Source organism: Dama dama, chromosome 9 (genome assembly GCF_033118175.1).
Source record: "Dama dama isolate Ldn47 chromosome 9, ASM3311817v1, whole genome shotgun sequence".
NCBI lineage: Eukaryota > Metazoa > Chordata > Mammalia > Artiodactyla > Cervidae > Dama > Dama dama.
Genome location: NC_083689.1, coordinates 27551192 through 27576353, shown reverse-complemented (window position 1 = coordinate 27576353; position 25162 = coordinate 27551192). Strand labels below are relative to the sequence as shown.

Sequence of the window (25162 nt, the reverse complement as noted above, 5' to 3'; positions counted from 1 at the left end):
GAAGATTCCCTGGAGAAGGAAATGGCGACCCATTCCAGTATTCTTGCCTGGGAAATCCCATGGACAGAGGAGCCTAATGGGCTACAGTCTATGGGGTCACAAAAGAGTTGGATACACCTTAGTGACTAAAACAAATACTGGAAGAACTACTGAAAGTTCTTTACTACTGAACCAACACAGTATCATCTATTAAGGAATTTTTTCAAAAAGAAAAATTGAACTTGCACCTGGGAATTCTCTAGATCCTAATACCAATTTACCAGTTCACAGAAGATAGAGAAGACAGAGAGACATATAAAACAAACGTGTCACCCAGGTACAGCCCATAATCAATGACTGACAGAAGTTACAGTGTAAATACAGCCAACTACTTTGTTCTTCTGAGGGATAAGCCTGATGCCATGGTCTACATTGACTATAAGTTTCCTAAGTGGAATTAAACTCCAGCTATCTTCAATGGTAACTGACTTCAGCATTCACCCTTTACTGGATTCCTTCCCTGTTTTTTTTTAATCCATTTCTCCACTTTCCTCCCATTATTCCCTGGAATCACTTTCAAATAAACTACATGCTCCCAAATTCTTCTGAATCTACTTCCTGAGGAACACAAACCAAGGCATAGAGAAATGTTTACAGACTCAATTTGCAAACAGCAGGTGAATGAGGGTTCTTCTATTAATATCATTTGCGGCTGGGGAACCTAAAATTTTAGCTATCTCTCCACTCTTTCTTGAAGCTGGTAAATGTCAGTAGAAGTATATAGCGGTTTTGTTTTTTATGTTAATCTGTTTACTTAATGGGTGTTCTTAGGAATTTGAATTATCCCAATTATCAAGGAAGAGTAGAACAGTAGATTACAAATTTCAGCCTGTTTAAGAATTGCTCTGATGTCTTTTTATAAATGTGGATTCTTCCACGCTCAGTGATTCCAAATCAGAAGAAATCCAGACTTACTAGTTATGCACAATAAAATATTAGAAATACTCACAGGAGTTCTGAGAGTCTCACTTTGAGAAACACCAACCTACGTGCCAAGGTTTTCATTACTCATAAAGTGTCAGGCCAGTTGGGTTCTAAACATCTATAAGAAGTTTTGATCTGATGGTTCTGTCACATCCTGGAGTTCCAATTCTGTGCTAATACTAAAACCTGAATTTAATTTTAATCTAGTTCAGATGAATCTGTTGCTATTTCTGTTCTGCTTTCTGTAAAGGTAGACGTGGGAAGTGCAGTCTGGAAAAAAAAATGTGTGGCGTGGTATGGAGGGTGTGGTGAGCATAACTCTACCAAAGGTCTTAAAAATGCGCTGCTCCACCCCTCACTCATTTCTTGGGTGTGCCTCAGCCATGTCTCCTTTTGAATCTTTTCGTGCCCAGTTGGGAGATGAAAGCAGAAAGCACTGCTGAGAAATCACTTAGCTATGAGGCTAGTATTTGCTCTTATTCCTCTCTTAGTAAGGCTCTTCTAGTCCTCTTTCTGCCCAATAAGATTCAGAACTAAGGCCACAGGGGCCCAAGGAATGAAAGTATCATCATCTACTCCCTGCCCCCAACACACACACACTCATATTTTGCATCTTGAACAATATTCTTATAGCAGTCTCCAAATTGTGATCACTTATTTTATTTATGAGAGCCAGTTTACCTTTTTCAATTAGTTCACACAATTTTATTTGGATTTCACATTCTGTCTATCCCTAGAGCTCCAATTGGCTTCAAAAGACAAAGAGTTGCCCCTTCAGTTTTATTGGTATGGCAATGCTAGTCTCTTCCTTCTCCACTAAATATTATGATTCTTCAGCTCTAGAATTAATTTACCGAGACATTCTTTCTTTGGCCCAATATTACAAAATGGTTGGAGCCTTAGAATAATGTATTGCCCTGTGGTTTGTTTTTATAGAGAGGAAGACTATACTCCTAAATTTCTTGAAGATACTAATTTGTTACTAGATACAAACCAACATCAAAAATGTCTGAATGATTTAAACTCTGTCTCAGAAGATTCAATCCTGCTATCCCCTTCTAATAGCAGCAAAGCAAACACACACACAAGTTAAACTACTGGATTCCTAGAATGCAGTAGGTGTGACTTGAAAACCACGGAGACAGTAACATACTTGTAAACATGTCTAAGTTTCAGAGTTACAGAATCCTAGTCACTCTCATGTCACTGCAAACTACTAAAGTCAATGTTCCATCAGGACAGGAACAAGACAATCTAACTCAATTATTCCTCTCTAAAAAAAATTGTGCTATTTTCAGGAGAAGAAAAAGATAAAGGAAGGAATTTCCTTAGACCAATACCAATGTTCTCAAGTATTTTGTTCTTGGAATCCCTTTACCATCTTAAAATTTAATCAGGATCCCAAATAGTTGTCATATGATAAACTAAAAATTAGAAATTATTACAATTTTAACTGGTATATAAATAACAAACCTATTATATGTTAAGATGAATAAATACTTTATGAACATAAATATATTTTCCAAACCAAATAAAAATCACATAGAGTGGCAGAAAATAAAAGCTCTGCCCTCCCCATGCTGATAGTTTATTGAAATCTATCAAGACTATTGAAAGACTTGTGTCATTTATTTACTCACTATGGACTTCTAAAATCCACTGCTGGATGCAAGAGCCTTAAATTGAATTATAAACTGTACTTTTCATAAACTCACTCATTCAAGATACTATACAATGGGTTGAAAAAGGTGATATCTAACTTTTCTTGGTTCTTATAAAATATCCTGAAATTTAATAAAAATAGGCATGAGAAAAAAGACAAGATCCCCTAATCTCTCCTCTTATGTTTATTCCGTAATGATAGTGTGGCTATAAAGAAAACATTATATATATATTCACTGTATATACCTGTATTTACATGCATACATATGTATCATATTTGTATTGATCAGTATGCATAATATTTATATATTGATACTTAAGAAAGTAGCACAATAAATCCTGTAAATGTTTCGAAATCCATTTGTCTTTTTATTATTCAAAAAATGAGCTTTAAAACTTAGTAGAACTGGATATAGTGGGTAAAATAAAGTGTATTCTTTAGATTAACTTCACCTGTTTTTACTTTTTAAAATGTGGGTTCTAGAGAAGTTTTAATTGTACATGTGGATCATATTGTATTTCTTTTCAATAGCAGTGATCTGTAGGACAGGAAAAGAAACCAAGTAATTAACAGAGTTTAAAAATTAAACCAGAGGAAAGACGGCATGTACATTTTAACTTTTTAAGATAGTAAATTTTAAGTTGAAGTTTATTAGTATTTTAGGAGAGTAGCTAAAGGAGAAAATTAAAATAAAAAATCTTTTTAGAATAAATTCAGATTGGTGATTAGAAGCTCTCTGAAGATCTTGAAGCTCACTGCCTAATCATAGACAATTACAGGAAAAAACAAATCCTCATATCACAAACAGTGCTTCTTTACTTGTAAAAGCTTGATTGGATGTTTTGCTTATGTCTAAGAGACTGTCATTCGAGCCCAGGAGGGAGTGAAGATAGGCAAGTGTTAATTCTGAAATGGTCACCTCTTAATCCTTTCATAAGTGACAGCCGGAGTTTCATTTCTTCTTCTCAGAGTACATTGATGATTCGAACAGGTGAATCATGTCTTAGATAAAGCTTTAGGAAATAAAAACTGAATGTATGCTGATCTTAAAATGTTTTCTTTAAACTTTTTATTATGGAGACTATCAAATCTACCCAGAGATAATCATCCAGTCCCAGTAATCATCAATACTTCGTCATTCAGTCCCTTCCTGCCCCCCTCACCCTCCACACTGCCATCCACTTAGCACAACCCTCATTCTGATATTATTTGAATTCCAGACATCATACTAGTAAATCTATAAATACCTCAGTATATATTTCTGAAAACTAAGAACTTTTCTTAAAAAACATAGTCACAATACCATTTATCATACATAAAAAAGAAATTAATAATTCCTTAGTAGCATTAAGTACTGTCAGTATAAAATAATTGACTATAACATTTTCACATTGATTAGCTAAATGCAGATCAATAGTAGCTTTAAAACTTACAGTTTTATAATGTACTCTAAAAAATTACCTTTTCATGTTTCAGTATATGAGCTTCTATCATCCCCTTACATGCTGATTTCTGAGGAAATAAAAATATAAATGGTTATCTTACTACATCTCTATGTTTATAATCTTCATTGGCAATGTTAATACTATTTTACAACACAATCTGTCCCTTAGAAATAAACTGAATTACATTATGATTATTAACCACTAGATGCCAGAATTGCTTCATGCAAATGAAATCAGCCTAGTCTTGATCGGTCAGGAAAAAAATGATAACATTCTAAATATCACAGTAAAATACTAAATCAAAGTATCTTTGCTTACACCTTATAACAGAAGCATGTATTGAACCATATATTTAAATGTTTACCTTTAACTTTCATAACTGATCAGACTATCTAGCTGTTCAGTTGCTCAGTTGTGTCCGACTCTTTGTGACCCCATGGACTGTCCCTCACCATCTCCGGAAGTTTGCCCAAGTTCATGTCGATTGACTCAGTGATGCCATCCAGCCATCTCAGCCTCTGAAAGTGAAAGTTGCTGAGCTGTGTCCAACTCTTTGCGACACCATGGACTATACAGTCTGACGCCCACTTCAAAAAGATTGAGACAGAAGGAGAAAAGGGTGTCAGAGGATGAGATGGCTGGATGGCATCCTCCTTTTAAATTCACTTGGATCTTTGTCTGTGATTTTAAAGTTCTCACTAATTCTTTCCAATCAATTAAAACCTTCAGAACAGTCTGCTGAAGGGCTCTAAGTGTACCAGACTTGGTTTCAGGGTGGTTGACATAGTGTCGTTCCAAAGCCAGGGAACACACCCCCGTGAGAAGTCTGCTTCAGTGAATCCAGATGGTCCCTTAGGCCCTAACAACTTCAGCTTGGAGAAGGAGGCAAATGATTCGTGTGTTACAATAGTCAAATATGGACATGCCTGAAACTGTTAAAGGATTTGGAGAAGACAGAGGATCAGTTTTGTACCTTTCGCCTGTTATCTGTTACTATTTTTTCAAAATCTACTATTGGGATGCTTCATAGGGATTTCTAATCAGGTGATTCACAAATGTATATATTGAAACATTATTCTTTAAATCAGAATAGTAATCCTATCAGACATTTTTAGCCAGAAATATTATACGTTGACCTACACTTCTGTATTCTTTCTTCCGATCTAGCTATATTTTAATATGCATTTATTATGTTTATTTGTCTTCAGTGAGAACAAGTTTCCATACAAAGTTGTCTCTTTTCACCCTGCTTATCTAAATACATTTTTTTCTTAAATTATTCCTAGAACGTATTACTTTATTTTTTAATAAAAAACTTAGTCCTTGGTAGATATTTCCCAGAAAATTATCTACCCTAAAAATCATGTATCTTCAAAATTAAAGTGAGCATGAGAAAATTACTTCACTGACTTTGGGAAATAACAATAAATAGCTAGAGGAATCTCAATAAATATGAAATTAAACTCATATAACAAACTTACCCAGTGCTTCTAGTTATTACAAGTGAGGAAGAGGTGCAGACACTATGGAAAGAAGGAAAGAACACTCTTTTTCTTCTGTTTCAAAGTCATGGGGTGATTTCAACAATGTTTTAAATGCTTTCCCTGAGTCTACTTTTGTTTCCCCTCTGTTCTTTTCCCATGAGAGCTACAGTGGTCTTGCAAAACATAAATAAAAATCAAATCACCACTTAACACCTTCACTGTCACTCAGAATAAAAGAAATTCTTTTCAAATGTCTTCCAGGCTCAGAATATACACTGTCCAACATAGTAGAACTAGTTACATGTATCTACTGAACATTTGAAATGTAGTTAGCTTGAACTGACATGTGCTCTAAGTGTAAAAAATTCAATAGATTTGGAAAACAGAACTGGTTAAAAAATAATGTAAATTTTCACAATAAAAATGTAATGCTGATTACTTGCTGCCATAATATACTGTATATATTAAGTTGAATGAAATGTGTTAATAGAATTAATTTCACTTTTAAAAATTGTAGCTACACAAAAAATTTAATTGTGTTTATAGCTCACATTATAATTCTACTGAACAACACTAGCTTAAATAATTAGCAAGTCACCAACTCCCTTCCATTTTCAACTTATATTGGTCTCTTTGCTGTTCTAAAATTTACGATGTCTGTCTCGGGCCTTTGTGTTGACTATTCTGTCTTCCTAGACAGTCTTCTCTTGGATATACTTATAGTTAGTTTCCTCACTTTCTTTTGTTCTCTGCTAAACTTATCAGAAAGAATGTCTCTGACCAACACATTTAAAAAGGCCTCATCTGACACAAGCGCTCATCCATTATCTCTATTTTTTTCAAAATAATTATTACCTGGCATATTATATGTAGAGGGGTATGTGTGTGTGTAATCTCTCCTTAGTAGAATATAATCCCCACAAATTCAAGGGCTTTGACTGTTTTGCTTGCTGTTTCTTTAGAATAGTGTCTAGCTTATTGTAGACACTAAATAAACATTTGTTAAATAAAAAGTGGGACATCATTAAAAATAAGCAAGGTGATATCGAAAAGATTTTATCATGAAGGGTTAAAAAATGAGAACAAACATTTCCTGAGTGCCTAAATGAACTAGACACTGTGCTAAGTATTTACATATAATACCTTAATAAATCCCCACAGAAATGTACTTACATTCAGATGAGAACTCTGAAGCTCAGATAATTTAAATAATTTTCCCAAGGTCACTGAGCCAGTATGGAACATCATTTCAATTCTTTTCATTTTATTTCAGTATCTAAAAATGAATTCTCTGGCTCCCACACTGAATTAGATGATCTTGTCAATACCCTTTGAGTGCGCTACACTTTCCCTTCATATCAACTGTCAACACAGTAATTCATTTTGTATTGTGGTATTTAATGTCTGTCTTCTTCATGGCACTGTAAACTTCAGATAGGGGGCAGTGAGTATCTTGTGACATTTCCGTGTCTAGAGCCTCCCACCTTGTCTAGTGTTTAGTTTCGTACGCATAGACATTGAATAAATGAAGTTCACTTTATCCCAAAATAGTATAAAAGTTGATAAGTAATTTATCTGTGCCTGATGAGAAGTAATGATTTTTTAGATCGACCACATGAACCACATCCAGTGGAAGGACGACCAGCTGGATATCCTGGTGTGTTGGTGGACTCTTTGTTCTTCACAATGGACCACAGGTAGGGGGACACTAAATATCCTGAATTTCCTCTTGAAATGTGCTGTCCAACATGGCAACCCCCTAGTCACATGGAGCTACTTAAATCAATATTAATAATAAACAAAATTGAAATTTCCTTTGCCCAACCATTTTAGCCAAATGCTCATTGGCATTTGGCTGCCTTATTGGACAGCACAGATAAAGAAAATTCCATTGTAGGAGAGTTCTATAGAACAGCACTGCTTTAGAAAGCTTAAAATGTCCTTGGGAAGATGTAGTTTTAAATCAGAAGGGGCCTGTTTCTTTGATTAGTTTCGTATTCTAACTAACATTAAACTTCGAGAAAGAGTCCAGTGATCTGTATTCCCATGTGTTTCTGGGCAAGACCTAGACATGGAAAAGGAGCTTCATTGTCCAGCAGATGAAACATTTCGTCAGATGTGCTCCTGCACAGCCAGTGACTGGTGTGGAAAGAACCACCCCTCCAAGGGCTCCAGGCAGGCCTACTGTTCCAAGGACGCTGCCAGCACCTTGCCGGATCCAGCCCTGTGTCTAATGCCATTCAATACCATCCCTTTGCATTTGATGTGCAAAACAGAAGACTGAAATTTGGAGAACAGGAAAGGGCTTGGGATGCCAAATATACCTCAGACTGTAGTTAGATTCACAATTTCTAGAGAGAAAGCTTTTAAATGTTCCCTTCTTCCAAATGTCAGGTATCTTCTGGTGATTTCTTCATGATATAACTTTTAAGCCATTTTGGCCAATACAGGTTAACCTTTTTTTGAGATTCTGTTGCTGGAGATTTTCCCTCCCTCATTGGCGAGGTGAAACATTGTCTGTCATTGCCTTAGTAAAGAAAATGCTTTATAGACACGAATAAACATCCTATTTTCTGTGGCTCAGACGGTAAAGCATCTGACTACAATGCAGGAGACCTGGGTTCAGTCCCTGGGTTGGGAAGATCTCCTGGAGAAGGAAATGGCAACCCACTCCAGTATTCTTGCCTAGAAGATCCCATAGAGGTAGGAACCTCGTAGGTCCATGGGGTCACAAAGAGTCGGACACGACTGAGCGACTTCACTTTCACTTTAAGTTCTGGGGTGGGGGGATGAGAATTTTCTTAGTTTCAATCTTCTGGGTGATGGCTCTGTTATTCACATTTCTCCATCACTTGCCAATCCTTCTCAGCTAGTCTTAAGTTCTAGCCATGAAACCAAAGGAGAGCTGAGGAGTGGACACCAGGCAGCCTCACATGCCCCAACTATCCAGGTGGGGAAGGTGGAATGTTTATTGTCTTTGGGGATTAAGCCCCCAACCACTGTGACCTCCCCTAGCCTTTCCGGGTAGGTATTTCTAGTCCCTCCGAGGTTTTCTTAGGAGTGATAATGGTGCTTCTGTGCATGGCTGGGGAGTGGCTTTGAAAGTGGTGAAGGATGCAGGTAGGGACTGGCGAGTTTGTAAGGCTGGGTGGAGAGGTGCTGGGGGGGGCGGGGGGCACAGATGGTTTCCCGAGCAGTGAGCGGGATAAGGAGAGCGCAGACACGAAGTGGCAGCCGCGAGACTAAAGCGGAAAGGACCGAAAAACGCGAAGACCCGAGCCTGGGCGGACCTGGGCGGGGCAGAATGGGGAAGGGTCACGCCGGGACTTACCCGGCTGCGGGCCGGGGGAGACGAGAGGGGAGGGAGATGCGGGCGCTCGCCCGGGGATCTGGGACCCGAGCTCAGCCGATGAGGTCAGTGGAGCCGACGCGCTGGGAGGGGGGCGACGGAGCCCCCGGACGCGGGTGTGCTGCGAGGCCGGGCGGAGGGGCGGGACGGGACGGGAAATGGGACGGCGAACTAGGACCCGGGGAGGAGGCACGGGGGGGCGTTGGCGCTGAAAGCCGGAGGCCGCCCGACCGGGATCGTTTCCTTCCGGAGAGGAGGCCGGCTCTGGACCGAGGCGCGGGCGGGGGGCGTCCAAGGGCGGGTAACGGGGAAGTACCGCGGCCGCGCTTCCCCGCGGCTGGCAGCGGCGGTGCTCGTGGCTCCTCCTCCGGGCCCGTCCGGGGCGCGGCGGCGGCGGCGGGGTGGGGAGCGAGGGCGGGGGTTCGGGAAGGAGGGAGGGGAGGGACCAGGCGCGCCAGTGACAGGGTGGCAGCCTAGGAGCGGACGCGTTGCCGCCGCCGCCGCCGCCGCTCCACCTCTCCGTCCTCCTGCAGCTCCTCCCGCCGCCGCCGCCGCCGCCTCCGCCGGCAGAAGTTTCACTCCCGACCCTCGCCCGGAACCCGGACCCGGAGCGGAGCGGGGAGCTCGGCGCGCAGCTGCAACGCGCCGCCGGCTAGGCGCCGGGAACGCTCCGACCCCGATCGGGCGTCGGAGCCCGGGCAGCCGGCAGCGGCCGGGGCTGGGGGCGTGGGGGCGGAGGAGGGGTGGGTGTGAACCCGGAGCCCCGCGCGCAGCGCCGCAGCCACTCAGCCAGCGTCCGCGCCCCGGGCAGCCGCGATGGCCGTGCGCTCCCGCCGCCCGTGGATGAGCGTGGCACTGGGGCTGGTGCTGGGCTTCACCGCTGCGTCCTGGCTCATCGCCCCCAGAGTGGCCGAGCTGAGCGAGAGGAAGAGACGCGGCTCCAGCCTTTGCTCCTACTACGGCCGCTCGGCCGCTGGCCCCGGCGCGCAGCAGCCGCTCCCCGAGCCGCATGCCCGGCAGTGGCCAGGGCAGTCGCCGCCCCCAGCGCGCCAGGAGCTCCGGGGGCCGCAGCTGCCTGAAGCAGCGCCCGGGGTAACCAGTTTTCGGAGCAGCCCTTGGCAGCAGCCACCTCCGCTGCAGCAGCGGCGGCGAGGACGCGAGCCCGAAGGCGCGACGGGGCTTCCCGGAGCCCCGGTGGCTGAAGGGGAACCAGAGGAAGAGGATGGGGGCGCGGCTGGGCACCGGAGAGGCGGCCGGCCGGGGAGTAGCCACAACGGCAGCGGGGACGGGGGCGCAGCTGCCTCTAGCTCGCGACCCCGCGATTTCTTGTACGTGGGGGTGATGACCGCGCAGAAGTACCTGGGCAGCCGCGCGCTGGCAGCGCAGCGGACTTGGGCGCGCTTCATTCCCGGCCGCGTGGAGTTCTTTTCCAGCCAGCAGCCCCCCAACGCTGGAGTTGGCCAGCCCCCGCCACCTCTGCCTGTCATCGCGCTGCCTGGGGTGGACGACTCCTACCCTCCCCAGAAAAAGTCCTTCATGATGATCAAGTACATGCACGACCACTACCTGGACAAGTATGAGTGGTTCATGCGCGCCGACGACGATGTCTACATTAAAGGTGACCTCCCAGCGCCGCTGTCCCGCCTCCCCGCCTCCTTTCTCTGCAGCCAGCCCCAATCCCTGCCCAGCCCGGATCCCTGCCCAGCCCCTGTCTTGCTTCTCTGCCTGCACGTGCTCCGGGCTCCTGCAGCCCCCAGCTGGTCGCCCCCACCTCTCGCCTCCGCCCACCATTCCTCCTCCGCTCCTCCTCCTCTGCTGCGGGTCTGGACCCTCCTCAGACCTGCCTGGCTTTTTTTCGCCCTCCTCACTCTTGCTGCTCTGGTTTCCGCCCATCGCTTGCTGCTACTCCTTACCGTGTAGGAAGGTGAGGAAAGGGACCTCGGGGTTAAACCTGAGGCTATTCCCATCCTACCCTGCCAGCTGCTGGCAGTTTCCCACGTTGGCCCAGAGGGGCGTGTCCTCCGTGGAGAAAAGGAGGATGCAGGATGCCGCGAGAGCCAGAAGGGCGACCGGTGATCTTCGTTATTCCCCTACCCTTTTGTTTTAACTAAATCTAGCTTAGTTTCGGAACTGGTGAGATCGAGGAATCATCCTTGTTGTCCCAAACCCTTTCCTGTGCGTTTCCTTCCCTTTCGCGCCACCCGCCGCGCAATGAGGGTCTTTGGGGCACCCCAACCACCCCAGCGGGCAGCTCCTTCCAGCCACCACAGTGGAGCAGCAAGCCTTTCCCTACCCCTTGGCAACAGCTCAGTAAACCCCAGAGGGGATGACTGTATTGACAGGAATTAGTGGTGGGGGGAAAGGGGACGGCGCACGCGGATTATCCAGACTCTAGGAGCTCCAGGCTGCACCAGCACTCCCGGGTGTGTATCCCTTCCAGTCTGTCTCGGTGGTTGCGGCGTGAAGCAGAGGCTGGAAGTCCTTCCGCAAACCACGCGCAGCCCCAGCACGAAAAAACTTTGTCAGTTTTAAAAGAGGCGCCGTCCTTCACCCTGTGTGTGAGTGGCTCTGGCCAGAGATCGCTAAACTCAGCGGAAGAATGTTCCTTAGAGCAGGAGGAAATCTTTCCAGCCCTGTTCTCTGCAGAGAGGTACACACGGGAAGTAGCAGGCTTGTATTGAAGGAGGTGTTTCTTTCCACATTTCCTAGCTTCTTGGTCAAAGGGGGGCAGCCCTTACTCAGTTTACCCCACTCTATTTGCAGCCTCATTGCTTTCTCCGGATTCAGGCAGCATCATTTACATAACTCTTTTAGCAAACAGATAACAAACAGACACATTTTGGCACAAGGACTGAATGTAGAGTTAATAACTAGAGATTTCCTGGGTTTGGGTTGAGAGGAATGAAATCCTTAGGGCTGGTTGGCAGAGGAAATACTGATAATTAGATATGAAAATAAAGAACCGAATAATTTGATACGAAAATTTAAAAGAAATTGCACTCCTGGTGAACCCACTCTCATAGGTAGATATGACATATGTAGATATCTTTATCTATAATTGATAGATCCACTCTCTTACAGTCCCCTTGTCTTTTGTGCCTCATTAAAATCACAAAGGTTTCCTGGCAGAAGTTTGCCACACTCTGCAATTCCCAAAATGCATTAACACCATCCATATCATATATTTTAATGAAAGACTGTCCTTCAGAACACTGAAATGCCATATGCTTTCCATTTCTATTAAGAATGAAATGCATTTTGTATCAAGAACCCAATAATAGCTAAAACTCATTGAGCTCCAAGGGGGCGTGGCATTGGATCAAGATAATGACTGCAGATTCCGTGCTCATCAGAAATGATAGTAGAAATGCTGATTGGGAAAATAAAGATGACAACTACTTATTCCAGCATATCACTTTGTAGAGTACCTAATGCTTTGAAACTGTTTTAGCTACAGAACCTTATTTTAAGATTGTTTTTCTTGATGAGCTTATAAACTTATAAACCAATGGTATTATATAAATTTTAACAAATGTTAATTTTCTTCCAAAAGGGTGCTTTCCAAAGTTCCAAAGTGTTATATTTCAAGACAAGTTTGATATTCTCACTCTTTCCCAGACTCCCTTTTTCTCTCTCTCTCTCTCTATATATATGTATGTACATACGTACACACGACCATCTACATCTTTTGGGTTGTTTATGGCTAGAGTTTAATTAAGGATGAAACAGTAAACGGAGTCAATTATCAGGAAAAAATAATTACTGGGTGTCAATGATCTTCCTATCAGTGCTAAATATTGATGTTTAATATGTTTCTGAGAATTTTATAATCACTACTTCATACATGTTAAAAAAACCCTGTCTTTATTCTCAGCATTATTTAAGCTTTAAAAAAATCCAATGACTGTTAGACTTACTAAGGTTTTTCATTGATTAGAAGGTTGATAAAATCTAATTTTAATTTAACACCTATGAATTAGTATTTTTTAAATAATGAAATATTCGAAGAGGTTTTTCTTCTTTTCAATTGTATGAGACTTTTCAAGAGTTTATGCACAATATTTCCCTTACTTGGTGTGTTATAAATGATTATGAGATTATGAAAAGGAGTGATTGTTGGTTTTTTCTTTGTAGGTGATAAGCTGGAGGAATTTCTTAGGTCACTGGATAGCAGCAAGCCCCTCTACCTGGGCCAGACTGGCCTGGGGAATATTGAAGAACTCGGAAAGCTGGGGCTGGAGCCTGGGGAGAACTTCTGCATGGGAGGACCTGGCATGATCTTCAGTCGTGAGGTTCTTAGGAGGATGGTGCCACATATTGGTGAATGCCTCAGAGAAATGTACACGACTCATGAGGACGTGGAAGTAGGAAGATGTGTTCGACGTTTCGGTGGGACTCAATGTGTCTGGTCTTATGAGGTAAGACTTGAGCTGTGAGGAAAATGTTCCCATTTTACAGGTAGGTGACAATTTACAGTCTGGGTCAGTGATTCTATGTATTTATTCTCTCTGTGTCTTTGTATCTGCTTGAAAATGATAGCAACAGCCAGTGATGGACACAAGGGCTATTGTGGGAGAGGCTGTTCTTAGAGCTAAGGTGTGTCTGAGGTTTTCTTATTAGTGTGACCCATAACTTTAAGCAGCATCTTACATGTATAGTCATATCTCTTGAAGAGGCTATTTTCTGTATATTTGCTTTATTGGTGTTTAAACACATTTCCTGTCTCTAACAAGAGGACTAATTTTATGCTCTTGGGCTACAGATTTAGCATTTTGTCCTTTGTTATCATTTGGTTAGGTATGTGATTGCATCTCTTTGTTTGCAAATAATTCAACTCTGAAATTTCTTGGAAGATGCTTATATGGAAATTTAACATGCAGTGTTTTTAAAGCATAGAAAAAGTTAACTTATAATGTTTTATCACTTTTAATAGATTTATTCACAACATTTTAAAAGGCATGACTATCTGGTAAAATAGTTCTGAAGATGATAAGTAACTGCTTAATATTATGGCTGGTTCTTTAAAGTTTTTTCTCTACCTTTATTCCTTTTTTCTGAGTAGCAGCCATTATTTAAATAATCTTGAGTTTATGAACTGTTGTATCATTGTAGTAATTAGTTTTACAAAATAATCTGAGGGGTTTTTTTCCTTCAGAAATTGGTTTTGACATGAAAAGCAGTTGTATTTAAAACAGTTTTCCTGAAAGTTAATCTGAGTAAAAATTACTTAACACTTAAATAAGGTATTGCAATTTTCAGTATACTTTGGTTTTCAAGTGGTTGCAGTTAAATATGTTTTAACTACCCAGTGCACACCTCTGTAAATTATAACTTAACTCATGTAGGTATCCTTTCAAATTTTTCATGCTTTCTTAGTTAGAAGAAACATTTTATGAAAACATGTTCCCTGTGAAGTCATTATACCTCAAGATTACACAGTTCCATTCACTTTTCTTTTAGAAGTGTAATCCTACTTTTCTTAATTTAGCTTTTTTTTAAATGATTCATGATATCTACACTATGGGAAGTTTTTCTTATATTTATTACAGACAGTAAGTATTAATAACAACCAGTTACTTGGAATATGCACTATGCACATTTAAAATTAGTATATACCTCATTCCTTTTATTGATAGAAATAGTAATTTTCTTTTATAAAACTGACTAATGACTACTTTTATAATAAAGATACAGGTAAGTACATTATAGTTGAAAAATAGGTAATTTGGAATAAATTCAATGAAAAAGATTTATCTCCATTTAATATAAAACTAGCAGGAAGGGAGAATGAATATTTAACATGAAAATCTCAGGTGATTTTAGCTTACATGAAAATATCATTTTGTAGATGTTGACTCTGTATGGATGAGTAAAAAAATCATCCATATTTTAAATAAAAGGTGGAAAATTATTGTGTTTTATCTGATACTGTATTGCCTTAATATCACACAGACAGTTTTAAAAAAATCTTTTGTTTCATGTCCTTCTATTTAAGTTTTCATTGATTCTGCTATGAAGGTGCAGTCCTCACAAAGCAGTCTACCCATTCATGATCCAGGCCAGTAAAATATGCTCAGGTGACATACATGCTCAAGAATTGACTTAGTATTTTATTTATAATATAGGTATTTGTTCACTTAAAAGGGAATTATCATAGATCTGTACCCTCTCTATTGGAATAAGTGGAATCTTAGGTATGTTAATTAATTGACATAAGAGAAGAGACAGAGGGGATGCCAAACCTTGTTGAGTGTAACTTCATGACCACCATATTAACATTAACGTTTGGTAATACATTTGAATTTTAGACTGACAATTGTCCATCACTAAGGTCAGAATCTATTTTAAAAAATAGTTTCTATATTTTTTCCTACCTTTACAAAGCATTATTTTCTAAAGAAATATTGTTTCAGAATGTTGACTTGATGTTTTGCTAAGCAATTGTATAGAATTTACTTTATTTTCGGATTTCAGTCTTTAAAGGAGCAGTTTAAACAACATATATTTTAGAGCTGGCATTGATTTAATCCTAACTCTGACCCTAACCCAAACCACAACTCTGTCTTATTTAAAGGAATGATGGAAACTTTCATTACCAAGGAATATATTAAATAGTATCTGTTAATAAATTTAATAATGATAAGTATACAATTAAGTTATATCTAAGTGTTTTAAAATTAGGGTGTATTCTACATTTAGTAGATACCTGAGTAGGTGGACTGGGACACAGCAAAATTAGGGCTTTCTAGTTTGGATTTTAGATTACTTGAAATGTCCAACTATGCTATTGTTCACATTATATTAAAAAATTAATTTATCCTATTCTGGATTGGCATTCACATAAAAGTGAGATTTCACATCCAGTCACAGAATAAACTGTGAAATTGCTCTGTAATTTTGTTGCCATATTTCTTTTAAAAGAACCATCTGCAAAAAAGTCTTCTTAAAAGTTTGAATTTTCTTTGCTGAACTTTTGATGGGTTTCAGAATTTTGTTTGACCTTTCCTCCTCATAAAAGTTCTTGCGAAGTTTAGAGGACTGTTACAGAAACATGTTCACACTTTCTGAGTCTGAATAAATGAAACATGATGGAATGTTATCTTTTTTATATTATTTATTTATTTTTGGCTCTGCTGGGCCTTTGCGCTGTGTGGGCTTTCCTCTAGATGTGGAGGGTGGGGCTAGTCTCTAGTTGCAGTGCACAGGCTTCTCATTGCAGTAGCTTTTTTTGTTGCAAAGCACGGGCTGTCGGGTGCTTAGACTTCAGGAGTTGAGGCTCTTGGGCTCCAGAGCACCCGTTCAGTAGTTGTGGTGCTCCGGCTTAGTTACTTTGTGGCTTGTGGGATCATCGCTGACCAGGGATCGAACCCATGTCTCCTGTATGGGCAGGCAAACTCCTCACCACTGAGCCACTAGGGAAGCCTGAATATTTAAAAAATGATAAACAGGCTTACAGATCTTGTAGGAAGAGAATTGAGACAAAATATTAAAATTATAGATTGTATTCTTGACTATAAATTACATTTTTTTGAAACTCTAGGAATCTTCTAGTATTCTTTACTGCTAGATTGAAGTCTGCTTTCTCTGTATTATATATGCAATTAAGCATAATATTGGCAAGGGGGAGGAGAGAAAAGAAGTCACGGTGGGGAGAGATGGAGGTATAAACTTGAATTTGGATTTGAGTCACTAGTGTACCGCTCATTAGTTTCATTGTCTTTTTAAATTACTTCTCTGAGTCTTGTATAATTCAGTTGAAGGTAGATACTGTAATGGTGTCTGCCTCATAGATTTTGTAGAAGATTAAGTGAATTGATGACATGATCTATATAGTTTTGACAGTATATATCTGGCACATAGTAAATTGTCAATAGATATTACTTATTGTCATAATGCTGAATAGATCATATACTATATTACACATAACACAATTCATCAGTTTTATTTGTTTAATAATTATTAGTCATGAGTGATTCAATTATATCAAAAAAGTCGAGACTGGAAATAAATGAAATTTTTTTCATTGAAGAATTCAAATTTGAGGGTTTTTTTGTCAAAGAACAAGAATCCAGTATGTTTCTATAATATTTTAGAATTATAAAGAATCCAATATTAGTAAAACATAAAGCATGGAAGACTTTAAGACATGCACTATAAATATTTATTTCAGTCTTTGAACATCCTATTAAATAACTAATCTTAAGGAGATGGTGGAAAATGTTATTTAACAAGTGATATTTAATATATGTATTTAAGGAACCCCATACAGATTAGACTCTATCTACATTACAAATGGAGAAGGAAATGGCAACCCACTCCAGTACCCTTGCCTGGAAAATCCCATGGATATGGAGGAGCCTGGTATGCTACAGTCCATGGGGTCGCAAAGAGTCAGACATGACTGAGCGACTTCACTTACTTACTTACTTACATTATAAAAATATGACTGTGTGGCTTTCTAGGTTAACCTCCTTTTCTGAGTTTCATTGGAATTTTCAATAGGAAAGGAAATCAGTATCTCATCCTGCAGTCAGTTCACAGGACCCACCCAGGAACTTATCTCTCAAGGCAACTAGAACCCCATCCTGGGGTTTCCCAGGTATTTCAGGAACTGATATATAGCTTCGGTTCTTCCTCACCATCTGGTCCTGGTGGTCTGGGAAAATGTCTTGCTTGTTGGTCCTTGGATCTGTTTCTTCCTCTGTCATCTCTACCTACTTTTTCTTCTGTCATTAACGATAAATAAAATAAATTATGCATGCATTTTGCTATGCACTGCTCCTCATCAGGTTCTCAGTAAATTAAAGTGCTCCTGACAGGCCAACCTTGATATTCCAAGACATCACTCTTAGGGCCCAGGAATGGCTGGGCTTCTTCTGAGTAGAGAGGCCTCTGGTTACTCATGGATCATTAGACTGCTTCTCTCTATACTTGAGACGATTGGAGAGTCAGAATTGAGATTCTTACTTTCCCACCTGGGAGTTAGAAACATCTAGTTTTCAAGGACATGTGGCAGATGTTCATAATCAACAGATTTCGTGAGTTGCCGTTATACTTATTTATACCTCAAATTGTGTAAGTATAGATGACTAACTGAAGCTTGATCGTGAAAAATCATTCTATGCTTTACACTCTGTGAGTGTTAGAATTTATTGGCATCTACTCTCGGCTAAGTTCACATTTTTGGTTGAGCTCTATCTTGGCTACTGTTTTTCTAGTTATCTGCGCTGCAGTCTGGCAGGTTAGGAGGCTGCATATGGCTCTTGAACGTTGTTTGGCATGTAAGTTGTTTTAAGGTTTTTTTTAAGTTTTGTTTTTTGATGCCGTTAGCAGAGGCAGGTAGTCTTGTGTCCCTTCATGGATTGTTGTGCACCAACCTCCCCTTGCACGCTTATTTAACTGCCTGGCCCAGATAGGTATAAAAGTGTTATACTTTGAATCAATAATCCATATGTTGAAATTTCATTAAAATATTCTCCAGGATATGAAGAAATTTGCTAATGAAAATGAGATGTTTACTTTAAATAGTGTATAGAAGAATTAATTTTTTCAAATTTGGCCGTTTAAAGTTGTGCATCATATAATATAGTTATACTTTCTTTGTTATAGGAATTTTTTGGTAAATAACTAGAAAGTTCTCAGTGTTGAAAATTTCTTTATACAATTCATATTCATTCTGTGTCTTAGTAGAATTGGAAGTTCCTTTTCTTTGGTTCTGGTTTTAGTAAGATCACTTATATTAAAGCATTAAAATAATTTAATTTCCATAATTCTTCTCCCTGTGAGGGAGTTTTGCATTTCATCTATCTAAGAGTCATTTTCATAATAGTGTGTATTTATCTTTTTAATGTTTGCAGTTAAGTGGAGCCAAAGAATATATATCTTTATTTTGTCTAATTAAATGTTGTTTCAAACAAGGCAGAGCTCTATGTTGATAGTAATATTTCTCTGTGGTTTAAAAAACCATTTCTTATGACTAAACAGATTTTTATTAGATTTCTTAAAGAGTTAATTTCATACCAAAGTGTCTTATGTCTTATCTTGGCCCCCTAAAGGCTATAAACACCCTAGAAAATTCCATTATTTCACAAAAGGATATATTTTGGCAGAGTTTCCCTGGGCTTCTAATACCAGAGAGCTAACCTATAAAAAATTTAAGTATATATAAGTTCTTTGTAACATAACCATTAAGGTTAAAATATGTGCCCCATTCTTATAGGGCTGTTACACATCCTGCTTAGCTTCTTTCTCTTACTTATGAGCTTCCATTTTCTATAATGCTAATTTGACTGCATCATGAACACAGTCTGTGCCCCCAAAGTATATTAATATCTATGGAAAAGTATAAGTCTGGGATTTTTATCTTAAATTCAGTCTTTCAAAAATCATTTTTTGGTTCTGATTCAGTCATATTTAGTTTTTAACTTCACTAAAAGCAGTAAGCTTCTCACACCTACTCTTCCCACCCCCATTCCACTTGTCAAATGAAATCATCACACATTGATTTTATGAAATCTCTGTCTGCCCCACTGTTTTCTTCATTGTGCAAAATAAAATTACATTCTGAGTTGAAGGAGAAACTTGGTACAGATTTTCCATGTTTTGTAGCCTTAGGTAGTTCATTTTCATTGTTAACTGGTGCCTTACCACCTGAATTATGAAAAATGTGTGCTTTTTAACAGTTATGGAAAATGCTAAGCTGGGAAGATGCTTCCATGCAATTTGAAATTAGCTCCATGATAACATAAATTCTCATATTAGTTTAAAACCTTTGAATACTCTTCCTTCTTAATCAATCAAAAGTATTCTAATTTCCTGAAAAAATCCAAGTCAGTTTTCTACTTGCACTTCCTTTGTACTGGTTTCCAAAGAGCTATGTGAGAAACATTTATTTCAGTCTCTTTTCTATCTAGTGAATTGATGAATTAGGGTTCAACATACAAAGAAATGTAATTTGTCACATAACCGTACTATACTTTACTTTAACTATAGCATATTACTTCTTTTGCTCAAAATATATTAAGATTAACTTTTAATAAGGTGTTTAAGCTAAACATAAACTTTATTAAAATTAAAAAAATCAGTGTCTTGAATCATAAAGTCATTATTTAATATTATTGAACGATAGGAAAACATGTAAACTGAAAAGTTGAAGGGTGCAGTTTCTCAGAATTCTAATGAACTCTTCATTTACTGTCCTAATAAACAGTACTCTAGTTTAGGCTTAACCACAAATAAATCAGTTTGAATCATGACAGACATTTAATGTTACCCTGTCTTTGAAAGGTGTTAGACATTTATAGTACAGTAGGCCTGATACACATTTCTAAATGAACTGAATCAAAGTAATATGTTTATTTTTAAGATTCAGCAGGCATTGTTTTGGAACTAATAAATGAAATAGATATCTTAATTTTTTGAGATTTTAAAATCTTCGCTCACCATTTATTATTTTGAAAGCCATGTCCTTCATTCTTCACAGTCGGTTTCTTTTCATATTCCTTTCTGTTTCTTTCATTTTTATTGTAGACCTATTTATTTATAGAGTACCAGTACCTTCAAAAATTGATGGTTTAAAGAAATATACAGATTAATAGACATATAATAAAATAAGGGGAAAAAGGAAGATGTGTAGAAAAATACTTCTTTTCAAAAAGGAAAAATGCATGTTGACTGCCTTCAGAGAGCCCTCCATGGGCATTTCTTCTTACTTGAATGACATATATTAGGTTGACCAACAGGAACTTTGATTTATGCACCTTGTTTGGTGGGAACCCATAGTACAGCCACTGTGTCCTTGATTAAGGGAAGCTCATTAAGAGGAAGGTAGAGATGCCAGCTACAAATGGAGTTATAAAACCAGATCATGAACAGATAGTGGACCTCACTTGAGGAGCCCAGGGTCAGGCCCAAGAGAATTCCTAACAACTCAGCCTAGAGTTACCTAGCTTTTGAGCTGATTATTAGAAATGTCTTTTTGTCATGAATTTAATAAGTATTATATATTATATAAGTTATATAATTATATGCATTTAAAATTTATCATACAAATTTTAATTTTGACATAAATTTTACATGCATAGATTAAGATTTAAAGATCCACATTTTAATGATGAAATGGTATATTATAATAATCTAATACTCTATTATACAAAAATAAATCTTAAATGAAATAATGATATTTAATATTCATGATGAGTATCTTAAAATGTGAAAAATATATAAGGTTATAATAAATTGAAGTGTTCTGCCTTAGAATTCAATTATCTTACATCTTAAAAGCTAGCACATTTCATTTGCTCAAATAGATCTATTGAGCACTTTTTATCAGCAGTGGGTACACACACCTTCCTTGTCTTTATGGAGCTCCCAGGGAAGGAGGGTCAGTCTTCTAACCAATCTCTGCTTTCATATCTGATACAGAATCGGGTTTCCATCTCTGTCATCCTTCTCAGTCTTTTTCCTTCTAAATCGTGAGCGCTCCAGTTGTGTCCAACAGTGGTACTTGTCTTGGAACTAGAATCAAATGACTCTTATTTATTTTCTTGAGTGAGCATCATCCTCTCTTGTTTGTATTACAGTCTCCTGAAGAGGAGAAAGCTAAAGATATATTTAGCAATTTTATTGCATATTAATATATCTTAAGTCTGTTATATGGGCTTCCCTCATAGCTCAGCTGGTAAAGAATCCACCTGCAATGCAGGAGACCCCAGTTCGATTCCTGGGTCGGGACGATCCCCTGGAGAAGGGATAGGCTACCCACTCCAGTATTCTTGGGCTTCCCTTGTGGCTCAGCTGGTAAAGAATCCAACTGCAATGTAGGAGACCTGGGTTGGGAAGGTCCCCTGAAGAAGGGAAAGGCTACCCTCTCGTATTCTGGTCTGGAGAGTTTCATTAACCGTATAAACCATGGGGTTGCAAAGAGTCGGACAGGACTGAGTGAAGCACAGATCACTAGAATTTTGTTTTTTAATTAAGTCTGGAGCTAAAGTACCTGGCTTCAAACCCCAGCTCTGCCATTCACTAGTGGTGTGACCTTAGTCAGGTTATTTAACTTCTCAGTGCCTTAGTTTCCTCATCTGTCAAGTCGATGTAACGGTGCTTACCTTACAACACTGAGGTGGAGATCAAATGAGTTAATGTATATGACAGCACTCAGAATAATACCTGACAGTGGTAAGCATTCTGTAACTATTAGCCATTTTTGGAGAAATAGATCAGCATACAATAGCGCCAGCTTTACAGAGCCATTGCAAAGAATGATAAGATCAATGTATTGGAAGCTGTTAGAATAATGCTTGACATATGCTAATTCGTGCATAACAGCTATCATTAATATTTTTCAATTTACTATGTTAAGATGCCTTTTTCACCCCATGGGAAGGAAATCACGTTGATTGGAAAGTTTTATTGCAATTGTCTTTTGAAAGATGGCTCTTGCTGTAGTAGGGAGGGTGCTGGTTCAGTGGTACTTTATCCTGACTGCACGATGGGAGCTCTGTGGGGTCTTTGAAAAAATTCTGATGCTGGAACACATCCCTGACTCATTACATCAGAATCTTTGACAAGTGAGTCCAGTAGCATGGATAGTGTTAAAAACGTGTGGTTCTCATGTGGCTTATTAATTTTCTGTTTTAAAATATACAGTCCATCCTTAACTATTCCTTGAAAGCTATATTTTTTCCTTTTGTTATACTTCCCTTTTGGGAAAAATCATAGGAGAAGAATCAGCACTTCTGCATTTCTTTCTATGCCTGTTTCTTGTCTTTTCCAAGTGAATATATGAATATATAAAATGAAAATTGTATGTTTTCTCATGGTCTGATTTTCGTGGTTCATATATTACTTTTTGTTTTAGAAAAACACAAGATTTAAAACTTAAAAAAAAATATTGTTTATCCATGCAAGGTGTTTCTGTTTTTATTTATTGCATTTGAATACTATATAGTAATAGAGCTCTTAAAATATAGGTGAAAGGTTTCCATTGAATTATTTGCTTTAACAATGACTTTGAATTAGAGCTCGGCAGGGAAAAAGCTATGAGTGATTTATTTGATTGAGTACAGAAACCATAACTTAAAGGGATAACTTTAATTTCAGCCTATCATTCTCAAATATTTCCTTGTCCACTGCTATAGCTGACTGCTATCATGGAGGAAAGTATGGGGAACACAGGGGCTTCTCAGGTGGTGCAGTGGTAAAGAATCCGCCTGCCAATGCAAGTGACACTTGCATTGGAGACTCAAGTTTGAGTCCTTGGTCAGGATGATCCCCTGGAGTAGAAAATGGCAACATGCTCCACTATTCTTGCTTGGAAAATTCCATGGACAGAGGAGCCTGGTAGGCTACAGCCCATGTGGTCACAAAGAATCAGACTTGACTGAGCACAGCCCAATAGCAGCAGCCTAGGGAACACAGGACCGGAGAAGGCAATGGCACCCCACTCCAGTCCTCTTGCCTGGAAAATCCCATGGACGCAGGAGCCTGGTGGGCTGCAGTCCATGGGGTCGCGAAGAGTCGGACACGACTGAGCGTCTTCACTTTCACTTTTCACTTTCATGCACTGGAGAAGGAAATGGCAACCCACTCCAGTGTTCTTGCCTGGAGAATCCCAGGGACGGGGGAGCCTGGTGGGCTGCCGTCTATGGGGTCGCACAGAGTCAGACACGACTGAAGTGACTTAGCAGCAGCAGCAGCAGGGAACACAGGAATGTAAGGGAAGAAGTCCCCAAAGAGAATAGAAAGATGCAGTGCTTCCTCCAAATGAGAAGTCATGTATAGGGACATTGCCAAGTAAGTGTGGATATATGGGAAGTCAAGGGCAGAAGAATAGCATGGTAGTGAATATGATTCAACCATATCTGGTGGCAGGAGACATGAGGCTCCAAAGCTGTTGGTAGAACTTGATTGTGAAGGGCCTGTATGACATCCTCAGAAGTTTAGAGTATACCTTGTAGATGAGTAATTCTTAGAATTAGTGGGGTTGATATCATTGATTTAGACTCAGTTGGTGAGGAGACCATGAATAGTATGTTAAAAATCTTTCTGGGTGATTCTAATGAGCAGTCAGAGTGAAAAATTGGTTCCATAATGGAAAGCTTTGAAGAATTCTTCATATGTAGCCATGATTAGTTTACCCCTTAGTGGCCGGAGCACGGAAGGATGGACTGGGGGCTCTGGTATCCAAGGACAGTGAAACAAGACAGTTAGGAGGCTATTGCCCCATACCCAAGTTAGAGATGAGTCATAATCAAAGAGTCAAAGTGGAAGTGAAGGTGAAGAGATGGAATTGAGAGATAGTGAGGGCAGAGAATTGACAGAATAGGTGATTGGTTAGATGCAGGGGGGAATGGGGTTTAAGGCAACACCTAGGTTTTGGTCTCAGGTGAGAGTAATATCTCTAGAGGGAGGGAGTAATGGAAGAAGGTAGTTTTCAGTGATTGGTTTCTCTGAGGCATGGGCAAAGGAGAAATGAGTTCTGTTTTGTGTATAATGTGAGTTCTATTTTGTGTATATTGAGTCTCACTTATCATTCATTTATTTAGCAAATACTTAAAAAGTAAGGGCCACATAACTTGAACAACTTTCCCAGATTATACAGGCAGGAGTATTGCTCTTCTGTATTATCAGACTACACAAATGCCTTTTTTTAAAACAAGCTTTACTCATAGATTAAGCAGTTATTGTTTAAAAATAAAAAAGAAGAATCAAACCACAGCCATAGGATGAAATAGTTTAGTTTGTTTAAAATTTAATTTGTTAACGTTAGTGACTTATCTTGAAATTATTTAAAATGTAAATTGTAGTTAGTGCTCTGAACAAGTAATATTATAAAATGGCTCAAAAAAAAAAAAAAACCTAAAAGCATAAAAATACATACAGTGAAAAATCTTTCAAATTCTGTCTTCCATCTGCCTGGAGATACCCTCCACCTATTAAGTATCCACTCCTTTCTTCCAGAGTTTGACTTGGGTGTCAGACAACTGTGTACATACTGTATTCCCCCCAGTCACTAATTTTTGCGTGTCACGAGAGGTAGCCTATAGAAATATTGTTCTGAATGGTGCTTTTTCAGTGAAGAATATTTTTTAGAGTTACTCTTATAAAATCATTTTATAAGGTTTCTGTTTGAAATGGCTTTAGTTCAGTGTCCCATATCTCTTAGATACTTGTCTTCCTTTGTCAAACTGGAGTTTCAGATTTATGAACATATAATTCTGTTTTGTGTCTTAATTAATTGCACTGTAGGTGCTTCTGT

General features: G+C 39.3%; 1 protein-coding gene and 1 long non-coding RNA gene across 2 annotated transcripts in view; one reads left to right on the top strand and one right to left on the bottom strand.

The window, feature by feature from the left end:
* Positions 1–3183: 3183 nt before the first annotated feature.
* Positions 3184–10354, bottom strand: LOC133062188 (uncharacterized). The gene is made up of 4 exons (XR_009694117.1): positions 10264–10354; positions 5553–5594; positions 4088–4138; positions 3184–3639 (listed from the first exon to the last, which is right to left on the bottom strand). It is a non-coding gene; the product is annotated as an uncharacterized LOC133062188 (long non-coding RNA).
* Positions 9721–25162, top strand: part of CHSY3 (chondroitin sulfate synthase 3) — a 279896-nt gene continuing 264454 nt past the window's right edge. Inside the window, exons 1-2 of the mRNA XM_061150852.1 lie at positions 9721–10522; positions 13039–13322. Coding sequence (XP_061006835.1) covers positions 9721–10522; positions 13039–13322 — 1086 coding nt within the window. The remainder of the gene's footprint in view (positions 10523–13038; positions 13323–25162) is intronic.